The sequence below is a fragment of the Dromiciops gliroides genome, chromosome 4, assembly GCF_019393635.1.
Source record: "Dromiciops gliroides isolate mDroGli1 chromosome 4, mDroGli1.pri, whole genome shotgun sequence".
Taxonomy (NCBI): Eukaryota; Metazoa; Chordata; class Mammalia; order Microbiotheria; family Microbiotheriidae; genus Dromiciops; species Dromiciops gliroides.
In genome coordinates, this window is record NC_057864.1 from 201,694,479 (window position 1) to 201,721,847 (window position 27,369).

The 27,369-nt window shown below is 37.8% G+C and overlaps 1 protein-coding gene across 1 annotated transcript; it reads left to right on the forward strand.

Annotated features, from left to right (window-relative positions):
• The first annotated feature begins 181 nt into the window (after window positions 1–181).
• FAM104A (family with sequence similarity 104 member A) lies at window positions 182–27,220 on the forward strand. The gene is made up of 4 exons (XM_043999389.1): window positions 182–314; window positions 3,328–3,424; window positions 25,440–25,502; window positions 26,884–27,220. Exons 1-4 carry the CDS (start codon window positions 292–294, stop codon window positions 27,127–27,129), a joined length of 429 nt encoding a protein of 142 aa, XP_043855324.1. The 5' UTR covers window positions 182–291; the 3' UTR covers window positions 27,130–27,220.
• Window positions 27,221–27,369: the final 149 nt, after the last annotated feature.

Consider the following 27,369-nt stretch of genomic DNA (forward strand, 5'->3'; position numbering starts at 1 on the left):
GGGATTGCGGAGCTTCTCGGGTCGGCTCCATTGCGCAAGCGCAAGTGGGCGGGTCTATAGAGGCAGTGGTATGGGGGGTGGGGGCGTCGGGGAGACGCCGGAAGTCGTGGTGGTACGGGTCCGGTGGAGGGCTACTCCACTCCGACGGCGTAGAGGAAGGCGGTAGAGAAAGATAAGACCGGAGGGGGAGGGCGTGGGGGCGGCGGTCGCCGCTACCGCCGCCTGAACCGAAAACCTCCCCACCGATCTCCCCGCCAGGCGACGTGCCGTCGCTCCCCTCCATCAGCTGCCATGAGCGAACGCCTCCGCCCCAGGTGAGAAAAGGGATCCCCCCACCCCCCTTCCGCGGAGAGGCCGAAGCCGCGGGAGACAGGGGGGAGCAGCGGAGCGGAGAGCCGGGAAGGGATTGACCCTTTGGGGGCTCCGTTCGTCAGTCTGTCCTGGCGCTTGGCAGCTGGGGTTGGGGGGGGGGGAGCACGGGAGGCGGAAAGATTTGATCCTGCCGGCGTCCCGTAGTTTGCCCGAGAGGGGGACGGATTGGTAGCCTTTCGGTACCCCATTCTTTCCCCTCTTCCCGTGGGTAGGAATTCAGGTGAACTGCGGCAGGTTAGGCCCCTGGTTTCTTTAGGGAGGGCTAAACCTGACTCTGGTCCGATGGCGCTGGATATTTAGTTCTGTTGCCTAGGGGAGGATGGGGTTTCCTTGTTTCCTTGATGTCAGAAGGAGAAGTTGTGCTTTATACTGCTACGGGAAAGACTTTGAGACCTAAGGAAGGACTTCGATAAGGAAGTTGATCCAATGTGGTGGAGAGACAGATAACGAGGGGAGGTGGTGGGCTGTTTTCCTGGGATGGCTTTAAGAAAAGGAGAGTAATCAGCTGTCCTGGGGGAAGTAGCATTTGGAATACCCTTGTGACTGTGTCTAGCCCCAGTGTTTGGCTTCCAGACGCTGGGTTTTTATTCGGTTTGTGATCAGGGTAGACAAGCTTAAGGAGCCAGGTTGGATTTTCTTTTCTTTTCTCTCTTTGTTACTTATATTTCCCTTACTGTCCTTGCTGATACTTTTATTTCCCTTTTCCTGCTGCCCTTGTTGAACTACCCGTATACAGAGAATCGTTAAAAGGCTCAAGAATTTTTAGTGACCACTACAATGCAGCACAGTCTTGTGTCTATTTGGAGATGAGGGGTGATGGGAATATGCCATAGAATGAAACAGAAATAGATTCAGGTGCTTTTGAAATCAAGATATTTCTGTTGGTGTAGATTTTTAGAACTAGAAGAGACGTTGGAGAGCCTCTACCCCTACTCCCTCATTGTACAGATGAGAAAACTGAGGCCCAGAAAGGTGAAATGCCCTAAAATCACAATTGAAACCCATGATAAAAACTAGGATCAAAATTTCATTGAGTAGCAAGTGCTATCAAATTAGGTAGATTTGTTGTCTTTCCTTAACTACGAAGCTAATTAACATATGACATTCTAATGTCTACTACCCTCCCCACTCTCAACCCTCAAAACTAGTTCCTAGAATTAAAGTATTTCTATTTGACCCAGCCTCCAGATAAGTGAAAACCTGAAGTCCTTAAGATTAATATACATGGATGGTTGACTGGGATGTTATACTGTGATGCTATGATAAATAGAATCAAGATACATTCTGTAGTAAGTGGTGAAAGTCTATTCTGTTTCTGTAGTGCTGCTCCTAACCTGTAGTTTTTATGTGTTGGTTTGCTGTAGGGGCACTTTTTTCATTCTTGAAAATTCAAACATTTCCAACAAAAAAGATTTCTCAACCCACTCCTGCTGCCATATAGGAAATACATATTATTGGATTCATACTTGAAACTTGTTTTTACCATCAAATAAATAATTTAGGCTTATTCTATGATACCATTAGTAGCAGTTTCTCAGGCCCATATATTTGGCAACTGAGCTTTCCCCCCACCCACTTAATGATAATGATAATAATACCTTCACACGGCATCGACCTCTAAGGAGTTCAAAGTGTTACTGTACCGGTGTGGTACTCCTCGCAGCACCCCTGAGAGAAAGTAAGGAAAACAAGAACTATTATTCCATTTTTCATCTAGGTAATTGAGTCTCAAAGAGAAGACTTGGACCACAAAAAATTGGTAACAGAGCTGAAAACATCCGTTTCCACCAGACCAGGCAGAAATTGAGATCATTATCTGTATTAACAGGATTTATATTTAAGAGGCAGAACATAGTTCTAGCAAATGAGAGATTCAGGACTCAGAGCCTCTTATTCCTTATTCTAAAATTTTTGTAGGCATTTCTAAAATTAAGCACCTATGGTGGAAGGCCACATATCTGGCCAAGATTAGTCTTTGGATATTACACAGCAGTGTACAAGCCACTTTATGCTCAAGTTTAAATAAAGTCTCTGAAAAGACTTCACCTCTCCAGCCCAGTTTTTGGTCTTCTATAGAAGATTATAGAACTTTAGGTTATTGATTGAAGTAAGAATAGGTTGGCTCTAGAGCAAATTTAGCATACACTATGTGGCAAGTTTTTCCTACTATAATTTATTGTTTCTCAGCAGCTATTTAGAATCCCAGTAGAGATCCTTTTTCTAACAGTTGTGGCCCAAACAGAGTACATACATATTCTTGTCTCTTGATTTTTAAAAATTCCTTCCAGAACTCTTGATTAAGAAGAATCAGACTTGTGCTTAAAACTCTTATTTACAGTGAGCCTTGAAAAACATAAGTGGCTTTTTTCCCCTTCAAAATAATCCAGTGAAGTAACAACTATGTCATAATACTAACTGATACAAGCAAATGGAGTAATTTGGTTAACAAGAGAAGAGTCTAACCTCTACATGTTTGTCATAGTACCACTGTAAAGTGTTTTAAGGGTAAATAGTGATTGGCAGCCACACCTGGCTTAACTGCCATCACATGGAAGGGAGTAAAATTAGTTAACATGGAATTGTAATTTCAGGGATTATAAAAAGATGAACCTGATTAGGTAGATATTGAAAATTGAGTTATTAGCAGCTTACTCTTACAATATTCTTGGTAGTTACTTAAAATTTTTTCAAATTTATTTTTGGAACTGAATCTAACACAACTTATTTTAATTAAATACTGCAATTTTAATACTGATACTGTTTTTGTTCTCAGTGCCTAGTAGTGCTGTTGTATTTCTTAAATCACCCCAGTATCAGTTAAATTATTGAAGCTTTGAAGGACATTTTAGGGGGAAGATGTAAAATAAAATATTCATGTCTTCTTGTTTACACTTGAGAAGTCAAAGGATCAATAGTTGGCTAATTTTTTTTTCTCCCTGAATGATTTAATTTTAGGAAAAGGAGAAGGAATGGGAATGAAGAAGACAGTCATCTCCCTCAGACCAAACGGAGTAGCAGAAACCCTGTCTTTCAGGACTCCTGGGATACAGAGGTAATTAAGTTTAAGGCCCCTAGTATTTAGAAATTGCCTGGACTAAATATCCACATTGGAAAGTGCAGCCAAAAGAAATCTGACAATTATTCAGAGAAATAAACAAGAAAAGAGTTTCACTTTAAAATATTTGAAGTACTTCTCAGTGTTTTAAGTATCTTAAAAGCCAATTTGCTTTCTGCCTGTCATTGTTGGTACATAGTAGGCACTTAAATACTAGTTTACTAATGACATAAACATCTAATAATTGTCGAGTTAATATAGGACTAGATCTACCTGGTGCTTTGGGGGAATTTTTCTAATTAAAATTTTTTTAAAGTTTAGGCAGCTGTTTTCAGAACAGCTTTAAGAGTAATAAATAAAATCCCTCAAACTATGAGGATTCAACACATACTAGGAAAGCTTTGAAGCAATAATCTTGCTGAATACATATTTAAGCCAGGCTTATTGAAAGTGGTGCTTTGTGTGTGGGTAAAGAATCAGATTTCCATGAAAAAGACTAGTCTGTTTGGGGAAATGGAAGCTTACATTAATGTTATAATGAAATAGGGTTTGAACTCTTGATATCACAGGTAAAATGATATGAAAACAAGCACAACAGTAAAAATTTTTTTAAAAGATCTCCATATAAAGGTTTTCTAAGCTCCAGTCCATTTATTTAAAATATACTCTGTTCAGCAGGATTCCAGTGCAACAGTTACTGTTTAGCTCATTGTATTTGAATTTGATTTGTACTTGTAAAAAGACTTCCTCAATGGAATTACTATGAGTTGATACAAAGTCACAGAAGAAGCTTAAAACTCAAAGACATATAAGTGCTACTCAGTTCATAGGTTAATGGTTCAATGGAGGTTCGAAACACTATCTAGGGACTGAGTTCCTAGAGTCTTTTAGAATTCTTGGCCTTTTTGTCTACCACCTTTCCTCCTATACCCATATCTGTTCCCTTGGCCCCTAGCACCCCACATATCACTTTGGATAATACTAATGCTCTTATGCCTTAGCTTACATTCTTATCTCCTTTGTATGTGTCACATTCCCCTATTAGTATATTCCTTGAGGGCTTATCTAAGCTTGCTATCTGCCCCAGTGCTTAGCAATGCTGTGCACACTGAATGATGCTTAATGCACCTGAACTGAATTTATTGAACAAAAAGTGAGTGAATTGGACTAAATTAGAGCAATGTGATATTAGTGATGGGGAGAACACTAGTTACCAGGGATTAACTTGTGTTAAAAACTGGAGTAACAATAACTCAGATTCCTCTGAAGTTCTTTTTCATTTAGGCTGGGAAAAATTTGTTGAAAATTATTTGACTATTGTTTTCTGTTTTCCAACATCGGAATCAATTTTGCTTCCTCTACATGTGAAGTGTTTACGTGTGTTAAATATAAAGTTTGTAGGTCTTAGTGGGAGGGGGGGGTCTAATTTTAAAAATTTATTTAAAAATTAATATTTATCATTTGTTTACCTATTACCTTTTCTTCATGCTGTATTTTGGAGCTGGGGAATCCTGATCTATAGTTTCAGGGAAGTAGAACTGAACAAGAACTACCTTGGAGGTCATCACTTTGATTTTTGTTTTTGTAGAATTTAAACATTTCTTCAGTTGTGTATAATTGGTATCAAAAAAGGAAAGGAGAAATTTGCCATCCATTTTTTGGCTCACATAACTTAATAGCCATACACTTTTGAGCCTCTTAATTGTTCTTGTCACCATCTGTCTTGAGGCTGGGCCAACGTTTCTTCACACACTGCTTAAGGCTCTAGAATTTTCCTAATATGAGCCATTAAAATGGGACAAGGCAAGAACAGATGAAATGAATAGGTAATCCAAAATTCAGAATGTATCTATTAGATTCTCCATTCTGCTCCAGCCTTTTTTTTTTTTTTTTTAACCAAAGATCCTAAGCTGGGCCAAATTTACCTAGTTGTTTCTCAGAGGAAAAAGTATTAGCCACCAGAAAGGAGCTAGAAGAGGAGAAACTGGAGCTTGGTTTTCCTTTCAACATTATGGGAAAATTGAGTACCACCTAATTGAGTTGCTGCTATTCCAATTCATTATTGTGTTGATTGTATTAGAAGAACTGGTTAAATGAACACTTTGGGGTGTGTGTGGGGGGTGTAGATACTTAAAGGGAAAAAATGTTTTCTATTTAGGTAGCTTTCACCTCATTTTTCACTTTGTCAGGTCTGCTTTAGGTGATAACTAGAGACTATTTTTCTTCATGTCTGTCTTTTATTTTCTTACTACAGTAACTTATCAGTTCTCATCACTGCCATTCCCTTGTACAGAGAGCTATAGTTAAGCAAACACATTGGTCATGGATGTCTGCTGAGAGAAGAGCGATATTTGTTTAACTTTTAGGCCCTCTGAAGTCCAGGTTGGCTCTTGCACTGATCTGAGTTCTGGTATTTTCTGCTTATTCATGTTATTCTGTTAATACTGATCTTAAGAGGTTTCTCTGAATTCTTCCTATTCACTGTTACATTTATATACCAAGATTTGTGCAGGCACTCCCCCAATTGTAGGCACCCATTTAGATTCCTGTTTTTGTTTCCATAGGAGTGCTACTGTGAAACGTGTTTGTACACATGGGACCTTTCCTTCTTGTCTTTTACTTCCTTGAAGTATAGGCCCAAGGGTTGATATTTACTGCCTCATAACTTTTTAAAATATATAAATGCTTTTAAAAAATGACTCTTTTTTTACCTTTTAGCCTGAAGATTCCTTTTTTGAGTGCTGTGTTTGCATAATAGAAAGCTTAAGGATTATTATTTGTCAAAGTTATTTGTCTTAAGTGTCTTAATTGAATTAATAGATGTGGATTTAAAAAAAACTATTATTGGTTTAATCTCTTTGTTTCAGTATCTGGTATAGTTTCTCCATTTGTAGAATGGTCATACTGTGTGCTCCTCAGGCTGGAGGGAGTCAGTTTGTAAACTACTTCCCTGGGTTAAATGTTATGTTAGAAGAAACTTTAGCACCAACAGTCCCTATATGTATTTTTCTCCTGCCCCTTCTCTCTCCTCTCCCTTACCCCTTGCTCCCTTTCAGCAATCTTCAGTATTTTTCTAGTAGCCCTTGAAAATAGAATCCAAGGGGCAGCTAGGTGGTGCAGTGGATAGAGCACCAGCCCTGGATTCAGGAGGACCTGAGTTCAAATATGGCCACAGACACTTAACACTTACTAGCTTTGTGACCCTGGGCAAGTCACTTAACCCCAATTGCCTCACTAAAAAAAAAAAGAAAGAAAGAAAGAAAGAAAATAGAATCCAATATGCTCTGAAGTCTGTGAGAAGAGTCCAACTGGTTTGAACAGAGCCTTCCTATTGGCTTAAAGAGCTCTCTGCTTTTTATAAGGGATAAATTGAGTCTTTCCCACCTCTAGCAGTTGAATGGCCAATTATGCTCTGTCCCCAGGGGCAGGGAGCAATTTATCCACATAATTGCTGCCCTCCCTTTCTTTTAGTTTGAGTATGATTCTCTTGACTGGCTAGATACTCGCCTCAATTTCTCACTGGAAAACAGAAGAAACTGAGGCTAAATGTTTTCTCCAAAGCTGCAGTTGGGAGAATTCAGGAGTGCTTAAAGGGTTTTTTTCCCAAACCACTTTGGCCTTGCAAAACTTGTACCTGAAATATATTGACAGACAGTTCTTTTTTGCATAATTGTCTTTCTTACAAGCAAAAGCAAGCATTTGATTCTTGAGAGCTGATCACACAAGGATCTGTATGTCCAGAAATAACTGGTATAAGGAAAAAGATAATTAATAAAATGTATTTTAACAAGAAATGAAATAAATTGATGAAACCTAAAAGTGTTAATCCAAGAAATCTGGGGATATGGAATATCCTCCTGGGACAAAGCAGTCAGGGAAGTTGAGGGTGGAGGGAGGGAAGGAAATTTAAGTATTTTCATAAAAAAATTTGATACCTGTATTTTCAATACATAATTTGGAAGGAAAAATAATAGCATCAAAATTCGAATCAAACCCCTGCTTATATTGTGAAGAACATTGATTAGAAAACTTGCTGCTTTTCTAGTTTGTATACATTGGGTCCTGATATTACTTCACATAGCACATTTGTGGTTTTTAAAATATCAATATTGTGCAGTCTTGACTAGATTATACTTACGCTAAGTATAAGTTGACACTTAATAAAAGCTAAATTAGGCATAATATCACGTTTTAGCTTTCCTCTACTTTGACAAAGGTTCCAGTCTATAGCATATATTGTTTTGGGAAAATCAGAAATTTCCTTCTAGAATTACATGTGATTATACTGTTTCTTAAAACCTATATCAGGTCAGGAGAACATAGTACATGCTATATAAATCCATGCAGATAGATTTTTTTTTTTAACCCCTACTGGTAACACAGTTTTTTACAGCCAGTTAATGATAACAGACATCCATATAGTGCTTTAAAGTTTCCCAAACACTTGACATAATTTCATTTGAACCATACAACCCTGTAAAGAGGTATGGTAAGTATTAGGATGATAGATAAAAAAGCTAGAAGGGACTTCAGAGATTATCTCATCCAGCTCTTATAGTTTACAAAGCTTGGAGAAGTTAAAGTGGCTATGGTTGTTTAGCTAATAAGTGTTGGAGGTGAGATTTGAACCCAAATCTTTTTTTACTTCACTTCCATTACTCAGTGTACCTCATGCATTGCTTTTGGGTAAAAATCAGCACTTATGTGATGGGTCTCACTTTTTTGAGAGTTATAGTGAGGAATTTTGGCATCTAAGGTGTAATTAAGAATTTGGAAACTGGGATCATCAAATAGGACAGGGATTGGGGTGGAGAAAGCTATTAAATATCCAGCTTACTGAGAGGGAGGAAGGTCCAGAGAAAGAGAGCAACAAGGATTTAGAGACATCCTGGAGTGAACTTTAAAGGAAGATAGATTGTTGCTTAATGGTGGTGGCAATGAAAAGAATTTGAAGGTGGCAGTATAGAGCAAGGAGGATCAGCTCTTCCTGGCTCTGTGTGTCAGAGTGTCTGGGTGTGGTTCAAAGATGTGCTGTCAAAAATAAAAAAAAAGAGGAAGCAAAAGGAGGCAGCTAGGTGGCACAGTGGATAAAGCATTGGCCCTGGATTCAGGAAGACCTGAGTTCAAATTCTGCTTCAGACACTTGACATTTACTAGCTATGTGACCCTGGGCAAGTCACTTAACCCTCATTGCCCCACCCAAAAAGAGAGAGAGAGAGAGAGAGAGAGAGAGAGAGAGAGAGAGAGAGAAAGAGAGAGAGATGTGCTGTCTTTAGGAGAAAACTAGGTTTTAGCCAACTCTGAAAGGTGGAATTAATAAGAAGGGGCTATAGGATCATTAGATTTTACCTGGAAAGGACCACCTAGTACCTTCATTTTACAGGTAAGGAAACTAAGGCATAAAGATGTGAAGAGATAACTTGCCTAAAGCATCACATAGGTTATAAGTGGCAGAACACGGGTACTCTGACTCTGAATCCAGCAATTTCACCACCACTACAGAAGTTTTAATGGGGCACAACAGAAGGGCAAAAAAGAGGAAGGGACAGTGACTGGGGGAGAACTATATGGCTGGGGTGTCCTTAGATGATTCTGCACTGATCCTGGCTTTTAGAGGGCCCCAGGCCAGGCAACCTCTGTGAGACACGGAGTGGTACAATCTGCCATTGTGGAAAAGCACTTCCAGGGGAAGTCTTAAAAGGTCATGGGCCTTGGAAAGATGACTGCCCAGTACTGGACCAAAGAAGAAATGGAGGACCAGTTACTCAACTGGGTCTGAGATGGAGATGGAGGTGAAGGTGAAGGTGAAGGGCAGGGAGGAATACTGCCTCCTGGGATGGTGGCCTCTGGAGCTCTCTGCCCCGTTCACTTCATAATAGTTTGGCCTTTCTCCTCACCAGTTCTCTTGGTGCTAACACCAGAGCTTATTGACTTGTTTTATTTATACCTTTCTTCATTTTAAACCAGGAGTATTCTTTCTTTACTCTGCTTTTAATCAATCTATAAAATAGATGGATTTTCTTATGCAATCATACTTACTGATATGCAGTGATACTTAAAGATTTCTGCCTTTATAAAGGTATGAGCTATACCTGTTGGCACACTGTAACCTGAATGTCTATTTCTTCATCATCCCTGACTTGCCGAGGTCTTTAATTTTTACTTAAAAGATCACATTATATGAACAACCTGGGAGTGAAAATGAGAGGGAAAGAAGAACAGAAGGGACTTACCTCAAGCCACTACCTTGTCTCCCTTCCTTTCTCAGGGGGAAAAACGATGTCACAATCTCAGCATTCTAAGGACATTCTCACTGTGAAATGTGAAGGACGAGTAAACAGGGACCTAGGAACAGCATGATTCAAAATTCCGTGATTTCCCCCCCCCCCCCATGAACAACTATGCCTGTGTATTGGGTTTGGTTTTTCAAGCAGTTATTAGTTTTAGATAAAGACTGTTACACTGATAAGAATAAAAAGCAGATACTTAAAAGTTTCTAATGGCCCCAGCCATCTCTCCTGACTGTACCAATGAGTTTGAGAGTAAGAGCAGTCTAGAAAACTGATAAAACCAGTAGGATTTTTAGGTTGGTTTCTTTTGTCTCTTACTTTCTGAGGTTTTTAAGGTTTTTAAGCCCTATAACCAAATAGAAATCAGATTCTAAGAAAAGATTCATTTTTTTTTTAAATTGGAATAATATATTTACACAGGTGGGCTAATTCATTAACTTCTTATTTTGAGACTTTGGCCGTGGTTCATGTTCTTGGAAGGTGTATAAATTATGTCCACATAGAATAAGTTAAACCATACCAAGACTTATTTTTAATTTTTTCTATTTTTATTTTAATTAGTTATCATTTGATGCCTTTGTTTTTACCTCATTCTCATTTCTGAATATCTTATTTCTCCCCACCCCACTTAAATTTTCCCTGGTAAGCAAAGATTGAAAAAGAAAAACAATTCAGGACCGAAAACCAACCACATTTAATAGTAAATGTAACATTATATATCTATAGTCCTCGACCTCTGCAATGAAAGGAAAGTTCATTTTCTCAGCTCTACTCTGGAGCCAAGCTTGTTGTCATTCTAATTATGAGGGCTTTCGTTTCATTTTCCTATTTGGTTCTCCTATGTCATTTTCCTGGTTTAAAAGTATTCTTATGTTTCTCAGAATTCTTCACATTTGTTATTTCCTATGGTGCACTAATTCATTCCATCATATTCATGTATCACAGTGTGTTTAGCCACACCTCAACCGGTTGAGACGTACTTTGTTTGCAGTTTTTTACTACAACAGAAAGTGTTGTGGTGAATATTTTGCATATGAGACTTTTAATGTTGTAAGTGATTGTCACGTGCTTGGTTGTTTTTAAAAGGGTGTTGCCACCATATTTGTGCAGCTGAGGATCCCAGTTCTGCAATTGCTCCCTAAACCTTGCTCAGCTAGCTAGGGAGGTGAGGTGGTCCTAGAGATAATAGAATTGGAGAGTTGAAAAGGAGCATAGAGGTCAAATACCTCAAACCACTTATTTAGGAGAGAAGGAAACTAAGACCCAGATATGTTATTTTCCCAGAAGAATACAGTATCCCCATAAGTCATAAGTGGTTTATTGCTGTTAATTTTATACTGTAGCTCAGCTGGGGGAATTTTTGATCAAGCAACTTTATTAAGGAAGGATTGATTTCATATGGTACATAGTATATTTGATCTGCAATCTTGCTGTCTTTTGTTTTTATTTCACCCTTATTTTCAAATATAGATGCCCCTCCCCTGCCCAGAGAGCTACTATCCCTTATGGAAAAGGGGAATCGACTTCAGCAAAACTAATGAACGCATCAGCCAAGTCTAACAGTATATGCATTATTGCACACCTGTGGTCTCCTGCTTCTGTAATGAGCAGGGAGTTGCATTTCTTTTCTTTTCATAGGCAAGCTTGATTTTTATATTCATAGCATTCTTGTTGGGGGTTTTGTTTGGGGTTTTTTGGTTGCTATTCTACCATTTTTACATTGTTGTAGTAATTTTGTGTGTTTAGTAGTTTGGGTTAATTTACATTGCATCAGGAAAATCAATCAGCAATAATTTGTTAAGTGCTAAATGTGGACCACTGCTATTTGGCATCGGAGATACAAAGACAAAAGTGAAAAAGTCTGCTTACACATCGTATTGGTGGAGGCAACATGCACATATATAATTACTTGCAAAATATGAGGCAGTTTTGGGGGTAGGGAATGCTTTAGCAGCTTGTTTGTATCAGAAAAGGTGGCACTTGAATTGAGTATTGGAGGAAATAAGGGAATCTTAAAAGGTAGAGCTAAGGAGGAAGTTCATTTGAGATAAGGAGGGCACAACCAGGGCAAAGGGCAGATAGGAAATGAAGAACATAAGAAAATGCAGTTTGGCTGCAGTATAACATGCTTGGAGGGGAGTAAAGTATAAATAAGCCTATAAAGGTAAATTGAGGTCAGGTTATGGAAGGCTTTACGTGTCAAACAGAAGAGTATCTATTTGTCCCCAGAGGTAATAAGGAGCCACTCTAGAGTGTAAATAGGAGGTGGGACATTATGAGACCTGCACTTCAGTAAAATCACTTTGGCAGCCTTGTAGAAGATGGGTTGAAGTGAAGAGAGACTGGGTATAGGGAGATCAATTAGGGAGCTGTTATCATATTTTAGGTAATAGGTGACGAGATTATCGTTATAGGTAGTGGCTGTGAAAAGCAGAGAGAAAAGGACAAGTGAGAGATGTTGAGAACTAGAAACAAAACCTGACATGATACAAGTAGTAAAGGAGTGAGGAGTTGAAGATGATGCCAAAGGTTGTGAAGCTGATTGACTAGAAGGATAGATAATGTTGACAGAAACAGGGAATATGGAAGAAAATACAGTAAGTTTTGTGGACCTGTTGAGTTTGAAATGCCTGTGAGACATTCATTTTATTTTATTTTATTTTATTTTTTTAATGTATGAGGTATTTTATTTTTTCCATTACATGTAAAGATAGTTCTCAACTTTTGTTTATACATGCTTTACAATTTCAGATTTTTCTCCCTCCCTCCCCTCCCTCCCCCTCCCCTAGACAGCAGGTAATCTGATATAGGTTATATCTATATATCTCTATACATATACATATAGATATCTATATATATATACACACACACACACATATATATACACATAATAACATTAATCCTATTTCTGCATTAATCCTGTTACAAGAGAAAGAATCAGAGCAGTGATGCAAAACCTCAAAACAGAAAGAAAAAAAAACCCAACAGCACCCAAAACAAAAGAAATAATATGGTTCAATCAGCATCTATACTCCACAGTTCTTTCTTTCTTTTTTTTTTCTTGGATTTGGAGATCCTCTTCTATCATGAGTTCCCTGGAACTCTTCTGTACCATTGCATTGGTGAGAAGAATATAGTCCATCACAGTAGGTCAACACTCAATGTTGATGATACTGTGTACAATGTTCTTCTGGTTCTGCTCATCTCACTCATCATCAGCTCACGCAAGACCCTCCAGGTTTCTCTGAACTCTTCCTGCTCATCATTTCTTACAGCACAATAGTATTCCATTGTATTCATATACCACAACTTGTCCAGCCATTCCCCAATTGATGGGCACCCCCTCAACTTCCAATTCCTTGCTACCACGTAAAGAGCAGCTATAAATATTTTTGTACATGTGGGTCCCTTTCCCCCTTCCATGATTTCTTTGGGAAAAAGACCTAAAAGTGGGATTGCTGGGTCAAAGGGTATGCACAGCTTTATATCCCTTTGGGCATAATTCCAAATTGCTCTCCAGAATGGTTGGATCAGCTCACAGCTCCACCAACAATGCATTAGTGTTCCAATTTTCCCACAGCCTCTCCAACATTTATTATCTTCCTTTTTTGTCATTTTAGCCAATCTGATAGGTGTCAGGTGGTACCTCAGAGTTGTTTTAATTTGCATCTCTCTAATCATTAGAGATTTAGAGCATTTTTTCATATGGGAATAGATAGCTTTGGTTTCTTCATCAGAAAACTGCCTGTTCATATCCTTTGACCATTTCTCAATTGGGGAATGACTTGGATTCTTATAAATTTGATTTAATTCCCTATATATTTTAGAGATGAGGCCTTTATCAGAAGCACTGGCCTCAAAAATTGTTTCCCAGCTTTCTGCCTCCCTTCCAATTTTGGATGCATTGCTTCTGTTTGTACAAAAATTTTTTAATTTAATATAATCAAAATCATCCATTTTGCATTTTATAATATACTCTATCTCTTGTTTGGTCAAAAACTGTTTTCCTTTCCAAAGATCTGATAGGTACACTATTCCTTTCTCTCCTAATTTACCTATGGTATCACCTCTTATGTCTAAATCATGTATCCATTTTGACCTTAGTTTAGTATAAGGTGTAAGATGTTGGTCTATGCCTAATTTCTGCCATACTATCTTCCAGTTTTCCCAGCAGTTTTTGTCAAATACTGAGTTCCTATTCCAGAAGCTGGAGTCTTTGGGTTTATCAAACACTACATTACTAGTGTCATTTACTACTGCATTTCCTGAGCCTAGCCTATTCCATTGATCTACCACTCTATTTTTTAGCCAGTACCAGATAGTTTTGATGACTGCCGCTTTATAGTAAAGCTCCAGGTTTGGTACCGCTAACCCACCTTCCTGTGAATTTTTTTTCATTATTTCCCTGGATATTCTTGATTTTTTGTTTTTCCAGATGAATTTTGTTATTATTTTTTCTAGCTGTATAATTTTTAGGTAGTCTGATTGGTATGGCACTGAATAAGTAAATTAATTTAGGCAGTATTGTCATTTTTACTATATTAGCTCTGCCTATCCATGAGCAATTGATATCTTTCCAATTATTTAGATCTGATTTGATTTGTGTGAAGAGTATTTGGTAGTTGTGTTCATAGAGTTCCTGGGTTGAGACATTAATTTTAGAATATCCAATGTGCTTCAGGTGGATTAGAGCTTGGGAAAGAAACTGGCTGGATATAGGAATCTGGGAGTCAGTTGTACATTGATGATAAAGTAATAAACTCATGAATGTTGATAAAGTCACCAAGTGAGAATATATAAAGAAAAAGGGGGCATATGATTGAGCCTTAGACATAGCCATAGGGGACGTGATTATAAACGATCATCCATCAAAGGAAGTGGTCAGTCAGTAAATATTTAGGTTCCTGTTATGTGCTGGGCATTGTACATAGAAAGGCAAAAGACAGCCTCTACCCTCCAGAAACTGACAGTCTTATGGAGGAGACAGCAAAGAAACAAATATGTACAGACAAGACAGGTAGCAAGAGAACCTAGGAATACAATGTCAAGGAAGCCCAGAGATGAGACGGTATGTAGGAAGCGTGGGTGACCAGCAGTGTCAAATATTGAAGAGAAGCCAAGGAGAATAAGGATTGAGTTAGACTGTTAGATTTGGCAACTAAGATACTATTGGTAAAATTGACAAAAGAGGAAAATGACAAGCATTGAAAGGGATCCAGGAAAACAGTCACATTAATGTACTGTTTGGTGGAATTGTGAATTGATCCAGTCATTCTGGAAAGTAATTTGTGACTATGCCCCAAAAGTTACCAAGCTGTGTGTACTTTTTAGTCCAGAAATACTGTTACTAGGCCTATATCCCCAAATAGGTCAAAGAAAGGACATGTGCATATATAGGACCTATATGTGCAAAAAAAAAATGTAAAGGGGGCAGCTAGGTGGCACAGTGGATAAAGCTCCAGCCCTGGATTTAGGAGGACCTGAGTTCAAATCCGTCCTCAAACACTTGACACTTACTAGCTGTGTGACCCTGGGCAAGTCACTTAACCCTCATTGCCCTGCAAAAACAAAACAAAAAAACTGTATAGTAGCTTTTTGTAGTGGCAAAGAACTGGAAATTAAGGGGGGGGTGCCCTTATTTGGGAATGGCTGAACAAATTATAGTATGTGGATGTAAAGGAATACTACTTTGTGGTAAGAAATGAAAGGGATGGTTTCAGAGAAACCTGGAAAGATATGAATGAATTGATACAGAGTGAGCATAACCACAACAATTTATACCATAAAATAGTTGTCTGTCCTTGTTTGAAGCCTCCTGTCAAAGTTGGTTGAAATCAGTTGCTTTGCTTTATCCAATTTCTGTAGTTAGCTTAGAACTGAGTTCCTATTACTATGACATCAGAGATTCAGCATGTGTTCTAAGGTTGAGGAACTATTTTCTTTTTTTTTAATCATAAAAGTATTTTATTATTTTCTAGTTACATGTAGAGATAGTTTTCAACATTTGTTTTATAAAATTTCTAGTTCCAAATTTTTCTCCTTCCCTTCCCCCTCCCCAAGACAACAAGCAATGTGACATAGGTTATATATCACATTAAACATATTTCTGCATTAGTCATGTTGTGAACAAAAGGGAAAAACCTCAAAAAAGAAAAAACAAAAAGCAGAAACACTATGGTTCAATCTGCACCCAGATTCCACAGTACTTTTTTTCTGGATGTGGGAGCATTTTCCATCATGAGTCCTTTGGAATTATCTTGGATCATTGTATTGCTGAGAAGATATATCATAGTTGATCATCACACAGTGTTGTTGACACTGTATATTCTCCTGGTTCTGCTCATTTCACTCAGCATCAGTTCATGTAAGTCTTTCCAGGTTTTTCTGAAATCCACCTGCTCATTGTTTCTTACAGCACAATAGGAGGAACTATTTTCTCTGCAATTGAAGGCTCCATAAATAAAAATCACCTTAATTTAGTTTTTTTTAAGAAAAAAAAATCCACTTTAAAAATTAGTAATATAGGACCAAAAGAAACCCACTAGAAAATACAACAAAAACTTTAGTAAATACAAATGTTGTAAAGAAAAACAACTTTGAAAGATTTAAAGAAATGTGATCAGTGCACTGACCAATAGCAATTCCAGAGACCTGATAAGTAATATATCTACCTCCTGACAAGTGATGGATTCAGCATACAGAATGGGGCATGTATTTCAATTGGATGTGGCCAGTATGGAGATTTGTTTTGCTTGCCTCTGAATATTTGTTACCAAGAGTTTTGTTTTTGTTTTTCCGATGAGAAGGATATCGTGAGGAGAGAAAATAAAATTTTGTTTTTGTTTTTGTTTTGGTGAGGCAATTGGGGTTAAGTGACTTGCCCAGGGTCACACAGCTAGTAGGTGTTAAGTGTCTGAGGCCAAATTTGAACTCAGGTCCTCCTGACTCCAGGGCTGGTGCTCTATCCACTGCGCCACCTGGCTGCCCCCAGAGAAAAAGTTGTGGTTTTTTTGGTGAGGCAATTGGGGTTAAGTGACCTCCTCAGAGTCACACAGCTAATAAGTGTCAAGTGTCTGAGGCCGCATTTGAACTCAGGTTCTCCTGAATCCAGGGCCGGTGCTTTATTCACTGCACCACCTAGCTGCCCCGAAAATGAAATTTTAAAAAGAGATAATTGTTATCTTTAGAGAGAACAATTTCAGTTAGGGGTCATAAGGTTTGGAGGCCAGATTGCAAGGGGTTGAGAAGCTTTGAAGAGAGGAAATGGAAGGGATGAGTATAGGTAGTCTTTTCTTGAAGTTTGTCTGTGAAAAGGGAAAAGAGATGTAGGTCAATAAATCATAGGGGCAGTAGGGTTTAATCCAGCTTTTTTTTTTAAGGACATGACTGAAATGACTGAACAGTGACAGATACATGAATTAGATAGAAAAGGTCACAGAACATACATTAGAAGAACAAGGAGGAAAATGCCTTCCAGAATTATGTCTAGAGGAAGAAGAGTTGATGACCAAACAAGGGATAATAGAAGATCATAGGAGATAAAATGGGCAATTTTGATTAGACAAATTGTTGAGAGGTTTTGCACAAAAAAAATTCAATGCAATTAAAATTAGAAGAGAGGGGAAACCTTTGTTTCATATCCAAGATAAAAAACTGATTCAGATACGTAAGATTAAGAGCCATTTCCCATTGGAACACTAATGCATTGTTGGTGGAGCTGTGAACTGATCCAACCATTCTGGAGAGCAATTTGGAATTATGCCCAAAGGGCTATAAAGCTGTGCATACCCTTTGACCCAGCAATTCCACTTTTAGGTCTTTTTCCCAAAGAAATCATGGAAGGGGGAAAGGGACCCACATGTACAAAAATATTTATAGCTGCTCTTTACGTGGTAGCAAGGAATTGGAAGTTGAGGGGGTGCCCATCCATTGGAGAATGGCTGGACAAGTTGTGGTATATGAATACAATGGAATACTATTGTGCTGTAAGAAATGATGAGCAGGAAGAGTTCAGAGAAACCTGGAGGGTCTTGCGTGAGCTGATGATGAGTGAGATGAGCAGAACCAGAAGAACAATGTTGTATCATCAACATTGAGTGTTGACCTACTGTGATGGACTATATTCTTCTCACCAATGCAATGGTACAGAAGAGTTCCAGGGAACTCATGATAGAAGAGGATCTCCAAATCCAAGAAAAAAAAAAAAAAGAACTGTGGAGTATAGATGCTGATTGAACCATACTATTTCTTTTGTTTTGGGTGCTGTTGGTTTTTTTTTTCTATTTTGAGGTTTTGCATCACTGTTCTGATTTTTTTCTCTTGTAACAGGATTAATGCAGAAATAGGATTAATGTTATTATGTGTGTATATATATATATCTATGTGTATGTATATAGATATATAGATATAACCTGTATCAGATTACCTGCTGTCTAGGGGAGGGGGGAGGGAGGGGAGGGAGGGAGAAAAATCTGAAATTGTAAAGCTTGTATAAACAAAAGTTGAGAACTATCTTTACGTGTAACGGAAAAAATAAAATACCTTATATGTTTTTTTTTTTTTTAAAAGCCATTTTCCAAAAGATAGTCAAAGATTATGAACAGGTAGTTTTTAAAGGAAGAAACCCAAAGTTTTTCACCTAAAATATGTTCCATTTCACTAAAAATTTGACAAATGAGATTAATGAAACTTTGGGACTTTACCTCATATCTATCAAATTGGCAAAGATGACAAAAAAGGAAAACAGCAGTTGAAATGACTGAGGGGAAAATAGGTACATTAATCAGTGAAGTGACCGACCACAGTTCCATTGGACTGATGAAGTATCTCTCTATACATCTCCTGACAGAAGGGGATGGACCCTAGTTAGGTTTTTGGATATGAGCAACCTGGAAGTTTGTTTGGCTTGACTGTGCATATTTGCTAAGAAGGTTTTGTTTTGTTTTCTTTAATTGGAGGGGAGAGAAAAGAAATGCTTATTTATTGGTATTTTTTTTGAAGTCTTATTACTGCACTGTTGGTGGTGCTGGTCCGGCTGTTCTGTGCTCCCAGAGTAACATTGTGTCTACCCATTGAGAGGTTTACCATTACTAGTTCTGTACCCACAAAGAAATGAAAGGAAAAGGACATATGTAAACCCTGAAAACTAAGTCATTCCCCATCAGTTGGGGAATGAATAACTGAACAAGCCATACTACTGCACCACAAGGAAGGATCCTTATGAATAGGATGGTGTTGGAGAAACCTGGAAATTTCTACTAACTGATAAAGAGCAAAATGAGCACAATCAGGAAAACAATTATGTATCCACACTGTAAAGACAACTTACTTTTTAAAATGCTGATCAATGAAAAAACCAAGCACCATTTCACAGTATTAATGGTAATTGAAGCATGTTACCCATTTCCCAACACCTGATGGACTTAAGATGCAGAATAAGATATATTTGGGGGCTTGGCCATTGTAGGAATTTGTTTTACTCGACATGTAATTTTGTTAGACATGTTCTAGGTTTTTGTTGTTGGGAGGTGGAAGGTATCAGAAACTGGAAAAGGAGGCAAGCAACTGGGGGGAAAAATCTTTGCAACAAGTTTCTCTGATAAAGATCTCTCAATCAAGATATACAAGTAATTAATTCAAATTCATAAGGCTAAAAGTTATTTCTCAATAGTCAAAGGATATGAAGAAGTAGTAAAGTTGTTCCAAACCATTATTAGAGAAATGCATATTAAAATGACTCCTGAAATAACATCTTATACCTATCAGATTGACAAAGATGGCAAATGAGGAAAATGACAAATGTTGGAGGGACTATGGTTTTTAAAAAAAAGGCATACTAATGTATTGTTGGTGGAGTTATAAATTAAATTGGACTAATCTTTCTGGAAAGCAGTTTGGGGAAAGTGTCTAAATTGTGTATCCATATCCCCCTTTAACTCAACTATAGTACTATGATAAAAGGGAAACAAAAAGAGATAAAAGGAAGAAAAAAGGACACATGTACAAAAATAGTCACTTTTTTTTTTTTTGGCAGGGCAAGGGGGGTTAAGTGACTTGCCCAGGGTCACACAGCTACTAAGTGTCAAGCGTCTGAGGCCAGAGTTGAACTCAGGTACTTCTGAATCCAAGGCCGGTGCTTTATCCACTGTGCCACCTAGCTGCCCCCTACAGTCACTTTTTATAGTATCCCTAAACTGGAAACTAAGGAGGTGCTCATCTATTGGGGAATAGCAGAACAAATTATGACACATAAATGTAATGGGAATATTCTACCATTAGAAAATGACAATATGGAAAGCCTCAAAGGAAATTGGTAAAACCTCCAATAGCCAATGTAAAGTGAGCAAAAGTAGGACAATTTACATACCAGCAACATAAGACATGTATATTTGAACATGGCCAATGTGGGAAATTGCTTTACTGGATGGTACATAATGCGTTTTTGGTTTTGTTTTGTTTTTTGGTGGAGGGAGTGGGGTTAATTGTTCTATAAGGAAATTGGGGGGGGCGGTAAGTCAAGTCAACAAGCGTTTTATTAAAAACCCCCATAGTCCCTGCTTTCAAGGAGGAGGCAGTGGTAGGGAAAGATAATAAACATTTGTTAAAAATAAAGAGACATTTCTAGCATGAAGAGAAATCAAAATTATGCCTATAATTCCAAAAATGAAGCTTTAATTTTTTTAAGCTTTTGATTAATTTTTAAAATTATGAGTTCAAACACCAGAAAAATGAACATTTCCATAGAACAGAGAGGACTGGACATGAAACTGAATATCATATAGAGCTTTCTTTTCTTTTAAAATATAAACACATAACTTTCAGTTCTGTCCTACTTGTCTGTGATTCCTTTTGGCTTTCTATCAATTTTGTCGTCCCGTCCCCCACCTCCCTCCCTCACCCCAGTGTGTTGATTAGAATATTATTTTATGCACATAGACCTACAGTCACTTTGTTCTTGATGTGAGTGGATTTGTGTGCTGTTTCATAAGTTTTAGAAGAAGTTATACATGCTACCACAAGTCTAAAACTAAGAAAACTGTGGCCTCTTATCAGGTAGTGGTGAGTATTTCTGAGATTATCAACATGATTGCTTTGTTCTCTTAAACACTATTTTCTTCCTTAAACAATATTAATACACAGTTACATAGAATTTACTCTTTCTCTGAAAAGAAGGAGCAAATTTACTGAGAACAAAGTGTAGACTGAAAAACTTTTACATGGCCTAACAGTTTTTAGGTTGTAATAGGAACTTATTGCTGGTTAGTTTTGTTTGTTTGTTGTGGTTTTTTCAGGGCACTGACGGTTGTGACTTGCCCAGGGTCACACAGCTAGTAAGTGTCAAATGTCTGAGGCCAGATTTGAACTCAGGTCCTACTGAATCCAGGGCCAGTGCTTTATCTACTATGCCACCTAGCTGCCCCCTGGTTAGTTCTTAAAATCCCTTCCTTTCTGACCCAGAAACACCACTTATTAAATCTGTTTCCTAAGGAGACCAGGAAAAAAGGAAAAGAACCTATATGTTCTAAAATATTTATAGCAGCTCTCTTTGTGGTAGCAAAGAACTGGAAATTGAAGGGGCAATGCCTATTAGTTGGGGTATGGCTAAACAAGTTGTGGTATATGATTGTAATGGCATACTAATGTGCCATAAGGAATGATGAACTGATTGATTTTAGAAAAAACATGAAAAAACTTGCATGAAATAATGAAGATTGAAATGTGCAGAATCTATGGTAACAGCAATATTGTTCAAAGAATTAACTGAACCCCTAAGTTCTTCTGAGTATTATAAGTACTCAAATCAACTACAAAAGACCTATGAAGGAAGATGCAATCCATCTACAGAAAAAGAACTGATAACCAGAAGTATATATACATGGTATGGTTTTACATATATAGACTTGTGTCAAATGTTCCCCTCTAGTGTGGAGTGGGAAGGAAGCTTGGAAGTTAAAATGTAACCCCCCCCCAAATTTTACTAATTAAAATTAAAATCCCTTCCTTCACCTTAGGTCTTTAAAATTCAGTTTCATGCCTAATTTAGGAGATCTATCCAGCAAACCTTAAGGCCTATGTCAAGGACTAAGTTGGGTGCTTGGATAGAGAGATAAAAAGAGTGACTATCCTCAAGAATCTTGCTTTCTAAGGGTTTGGGGTAGAGTGATTAACATACAGACACATAAGTAAATACATGGTCATTAGAAGAGGAAGAGAACCAACTACTTAGGGACATCCAGAAGGATGCCTAATGATGGAAGGCAGCACCTACGGTAAGTATCCTGAGATGGCTTAGTGAGTTCAGTAATGGTGTATTAAGAGGAGCTAATCTCTCCACTCCCAATTAATTAAATGTACTCCTTTGGGAGCTCTGAATATTGAGGTGACCTTGATAGTTTTTACACAGCAGGTACATCCTTAGAACTGGGAAATAAAGTAAAACCTATTTTGACTTATTCTCTTTTAGTTCTCAAAACTTCAGTATCTTTATTTAGTCTCCTGTCTTCCTTCTGGTTATTGAAGTATCCCTAATCTTCATTTAGAGATTCATCTCTGCCTGTGTCCTTGAATTCCAGTCTCTAGGACCTTCTCCCAACAGTCTTCTTTTCTCTTTCCTTTAGAGAAAGGACTCTTCCCCACATATACCTACAATAGCCATCAAGTGTTGCCCACCTTGAAAACACCACAAAAAACTATTAACCCATTTACCCCAGCCACTTATTGTTCCAAATCTCTTCCCTTTCACTGCTAAATGTTTTGAGGAAAGTTGTCCATATCCCAGTGCTTCTGTATATTCCCTGCTTTACTCTTTATCCATTGTCATCTATCTTCTACTTTTACTAATCCACAGAAGTTACTTTCTACAGTTACCTGTTTGCAAAACCCATAGCCTTTTTTTTTTTTTTTCGGTCTTCATCCCCTTTTGACACTATTGATTATCCTTTGACTACAGAGACAGTACTCTCTTCTAGTTCTCCTACCTCTGTCTCTGCCTCTGTTCCTCCTTTTCCCTTAATATAGGTAGTTTCCCTGCCCTCCCCCCCAATGTCTCTTTGGTCCTCTCTATTCCCTCATGGCCTTGGAACCACCAACAGGTTATAAGAAAGTTCCAGCAGGTGAGCTTTTACAAAATATCATGTCTGTAATTGTTACCATGTAATCTCAGTCACTTCTAAACCTTTAATTACTGCTTCCCTGCAAATTACTTTTAAGCCTTGCATCTCTAGTCCCGCCCTCTCTGACCTTCAGGTCTACATTTCCAGCTGTGGGGTCATCTGTCAGCATCTCAGCTTGGGGTGTCAAGGGGAAAAGAGGACTAGATTTGAGATCAGACCTTGAGCAAGTCACTCAATGCCCTGAGTGTGACTCCATCTATAAAACAAAGAGATTCTTTAGAATTCCTGGCATCCTTCAAAGATCACGTCAAACAGCTATGAGACCTTTCCCAACTAGTAATGTCTTCCCCAATTAACTTGTATTTACTTTTATATATTTTGGATCTACTTATATGGGTACATATTGTTTTTCCTAGTAGAATGTGAGCTCCTTGGGGAAAGGGAATATTTTGCATTTGTGTTTATATTCCCAATGCCTTTAATAAATGTCAGTTGATTGAAAAGCACAGACTAGGTGATACCTAAAGTCCCTTTCTGCTTTAAATTTATGATCTTCAATCCAAGACAGCTTGTGTTTTCCTTTAAATTTGTCATTCATTCATTCCACTCCAGAATTCCTTTCTCCTACTTAACCATTTCATTCTGCCACAGACACTACCATTCTGCCTAGTTCTCCCCTGTTCAAACCTTTGGGGCTGAGGAGTGGGACAATCTTTCTTTTTTTTTTTTTTTTTTGGTGGGGCAGTGAGGGTTAAGTGACTTGCCCAGGGTCACACAGGTAGTAAGTGTCAAGTGTCTGAGGCTGGATTTGAACTCAGGTCCTCCTGACTCCAGGGCCAGTGCTTTATCCACTGTGCTGTCTAGCTGCCCCCTGGGACAATCTTTCTTAGTCTTCATTCTCTCTCATAGCTGATCACTAAACATTTTTATTACATTCTTTATACGCATGCTTGATCTCATTTGATTGTCACAACATTGGGGTGTGGGTGTTTTCATTATTCCTCTTGTACAGATGAGCAAACTGAAGCAGAGACAGGTGAAGCAAATTGCCCAGCGTCACACAGCTAGGAAAGTGGCAGGATCTGAACTCAAGTCTTCCTGACTTCCAGGACTGTATCCACTGTACCACTTAGCTGTCATATCATTTACCATGTTGTAAATTTTACTTTCTTAATATTTCTCTCCCATAACATGTCCTTTCTGCTCTGTTCCTACAGCCATCGCTATCATTACCACCTATCTGGACTAGGGTAACTTCCCTCTCCGTTGATTCATCCTTTCCTTTCTCTCGGCCTAGGTCATGCCATTCTATTATTCATTAACTCTAAATTGCCTACAAAGTAAAATCTTGTGCCTTTGAGGTGGTTAGGTTTATCTCATTCATTTCCCTGCACTCTCTGCTCTTGTTCTTTCCACCTCCTGTTCAGGATATTTTCTTTGTCTGGAATGGATAGCTTCCCATACCTTTATCATTCCTGCTTCTTTAAAGGCCAATTCAGAGGGTATCTCCTTTATTCACTAAGCCTTTCTTACATCTCTTTTTATTCAGACAGCACTTGCTTTTGGCCCTTTTTGATGCACATATTGTCTAATACGGTCTATCTTAGTTGGATCTGTCTTATAAAACTACATGATAGTGACCCATTTTCTATAGCATGGTGCTTTGCACGTTGTGGATCTTTAACAAATAAATGTTTATTGATTTGTACCAGTTTGGGGTTAAAGGCAATTCTAAATTAGTAAAGATTTATAATTATATTGCACATTTCACTTAAGTCCAAGAAAACTTAACAGATGAAATAACATGCTTAGTTCCACAGGAATGTTTCAAATGAGTGATTGAATTTGGCTAGAATGTATTATTATTTGATGGTGAAATGTTTCTTGGGGGCAATTCTGGGGCAGGGTCTGCTTGTAGAGAATGTTTTTAAAGGAGTGACAAAAGGTTTCATAGGATTATAGAAACCTTAGAAATAATTCCATCCAAATGTAGTTAATGTTAATTAAATGTATCCATTTGATTACGGTGTACCTCCAGAATGCTTTTAAAAATTGAGACGTTTTGGGGGCAGGTAGGTGGTACAGGGGATAAAGCACTGGCCTTGGATTCAGGAGGACCTGAGTTCAAATCCAGCCTCAGACACTTGACACTTACTAGCTGTGTGACCCTGGGCAAATCACTTAACCCTCATTGCCCTCCCCCCCCCAAAAAACAAAAAAAAGACAAAAATTGAGAAGTTTTACAGAATAAATGTTTCCCCAGTCATAATTTATGCTATTTGTAATAAATTGAATAATTTTTGTGTGGTTTAAAGACCACATTATAAATTCAGAAATAGTTGATCTAAATTAATGAAATCTTTTGTCATGGAGTATTTTCACTGATGTTCAAGTGTATGCCTTAAATTGAATTTGTGTTGAAGTTTACTTTATTTGGGGGGTATTTTATGTTTACTTATAGCAAATCTTTCTTTTACACTTTTGAAATAGGTATTGCCTTTTCACTGAGAAATTACCAAATTTGTCATTACAATTGTAAACTTTGATATGTTATAATTTAAGATGAAAGCTTGATCAGAAACTGATTATAGTTCTCACCTTAATTTTCAGACAGCACCCGTAACGAAAAACAGTAAAGAAAACAGACTAAGAGGAAACAAAGTGTTCTGTGCGGTGGGTTTCTTATCCAGTGTAGCAAACTTACTTTGTGACTACTATTCATTAACCCAGGGAGGGCCCTCTTCAAACAGAATCTCTAGCATAGTTTAGGATATATATTCCTGGAGTAAAGATATTGTCTTATTTTGACTTGCTAATTTTTAAACTATGTGTAAAGTCTACATATATATGAACTTCATTTTACAGCTAACAATACTGTCACTTCTTTTGGTGGGTAAATTCTTCAACCTGTCTAATTACTTTCTTGAGCTTAAAAAAGAACTTTATCTTCATCTTTCTGAATTTGCTTGGCTTCTTGTAGTAAAAATTGATGTAACACGTGTTGAAAAGACACAGATGACTGGTGGAACATGAATTTTGTTCTGTTGTTAGGATGTCACTTTTCCTAATATTGTCATCCATGCTATTTATTATAAATGGTCATGCATATATGTTGAACTTAACATGATTAAAATTTTTTATTTTTTAATTGTACATACATAGATTACATTTCAAAATTAAATGGTATGTAGTCGTTATTTACCAACTCTTTTGAAAGAGCAACAAAACAAGGGTTTCTTTAAATAGCCTCATTTCTGCCTCTCAAGGAATGCAAAGGAATATAGATTGAAAGAGGGTCATAAATTGAAATTTTCAGTGTGTATAGGATCATTTCTAAATTTCTTAGATTTTCTTCCCTTGCAGTGTTGATAGTATTCACATGCTTTAACGGTTTTTATATTGGTTTGTTATGTTTTGAATCTTAGGAATGGAATAATGTTCCTAACCTAGTTACTTGGGGTTATTTTTAAAATGTAATGACCTAATTTTAAAATGAGTTCTGTTGGAACACCTCTCTTCAGATACCTAATATTGAGAATAAAGTCTGATAATTTTGTCAGATGTTGTTCTTTATGACAGCACTGAGTCAGTCGAGTTCAGTTGAAAAGGCGGGGAGGAAGCAAGTGACAAAACCAATGCCAAACAGGAATGTCAAATTTTTTTTTTATAAGAGTTCTGAAATTATATTAAATATTGAGCAAAATACGCTTCTTGCATTATCATTAGTGCAGTGTAGTTCATGATCAGGTAAGAACTACAACATTGTGGCCAAAGTTGCTTTTTTTTTTTTTGCTTTCTTTCCTTTTCTTTCTTCTTTTCATTCTTTCCTTTTTTTTGATAATGGTTAGAATGTTACCAATACCATAACCCTGTCACTTTCCCTGGAGGTCCAGAATTTCCTTTCTACACAGAAGTTGTTGGAATGGGTAGCAAAAATAGTACATCAGAAGTGTTAAGGGGAGTGATATGGGTTCTTCTAAATGTTCTGTAAGACAACATGCAGAAGATTATCATTGCCATTAACATCCTTCTCTCTTTTCTTTTTGTTTTCTAGTCTTCAAGCAGTGACAGTGGTGGTAGCAGCAGCAGCAGTAGTACCAGCAGCAGCATCAATAGCCCAGACAGGGGAAGTGTTCAAGAAAGCAGCTTAAACCAGATCATTACCGGATCCAGCCCCAATACCCCTCAGTCCTTACAGGAGCAGTCTGCACTATGCCAAGGCCCTTATTTCCACATCAACCAGATTCTGAAGGAGGCCCACTTTTATAGCCTACAGCACCGAGGACGGCCTCCTACATGATGAACTAGCAGTTCCTTGCCTTCTGTGAAGGGACAGCACTGTGCAGATTTGATATTTCAACTTAAAAAGTTTGTTAAAAAATTGCACAAAATATGCCTGTCGGCTTGTCAGTCTGTATTTGAAAGAACAGGTCAGCAGGCATTTATTTGTTTACTTGTGGTTTTCTGCACTATTGCAATTTCAGAGGGGCTTCGAAGCCATTTTTATGGGATTCTTTTCAGGGTGGGTGGCATCCCAGCG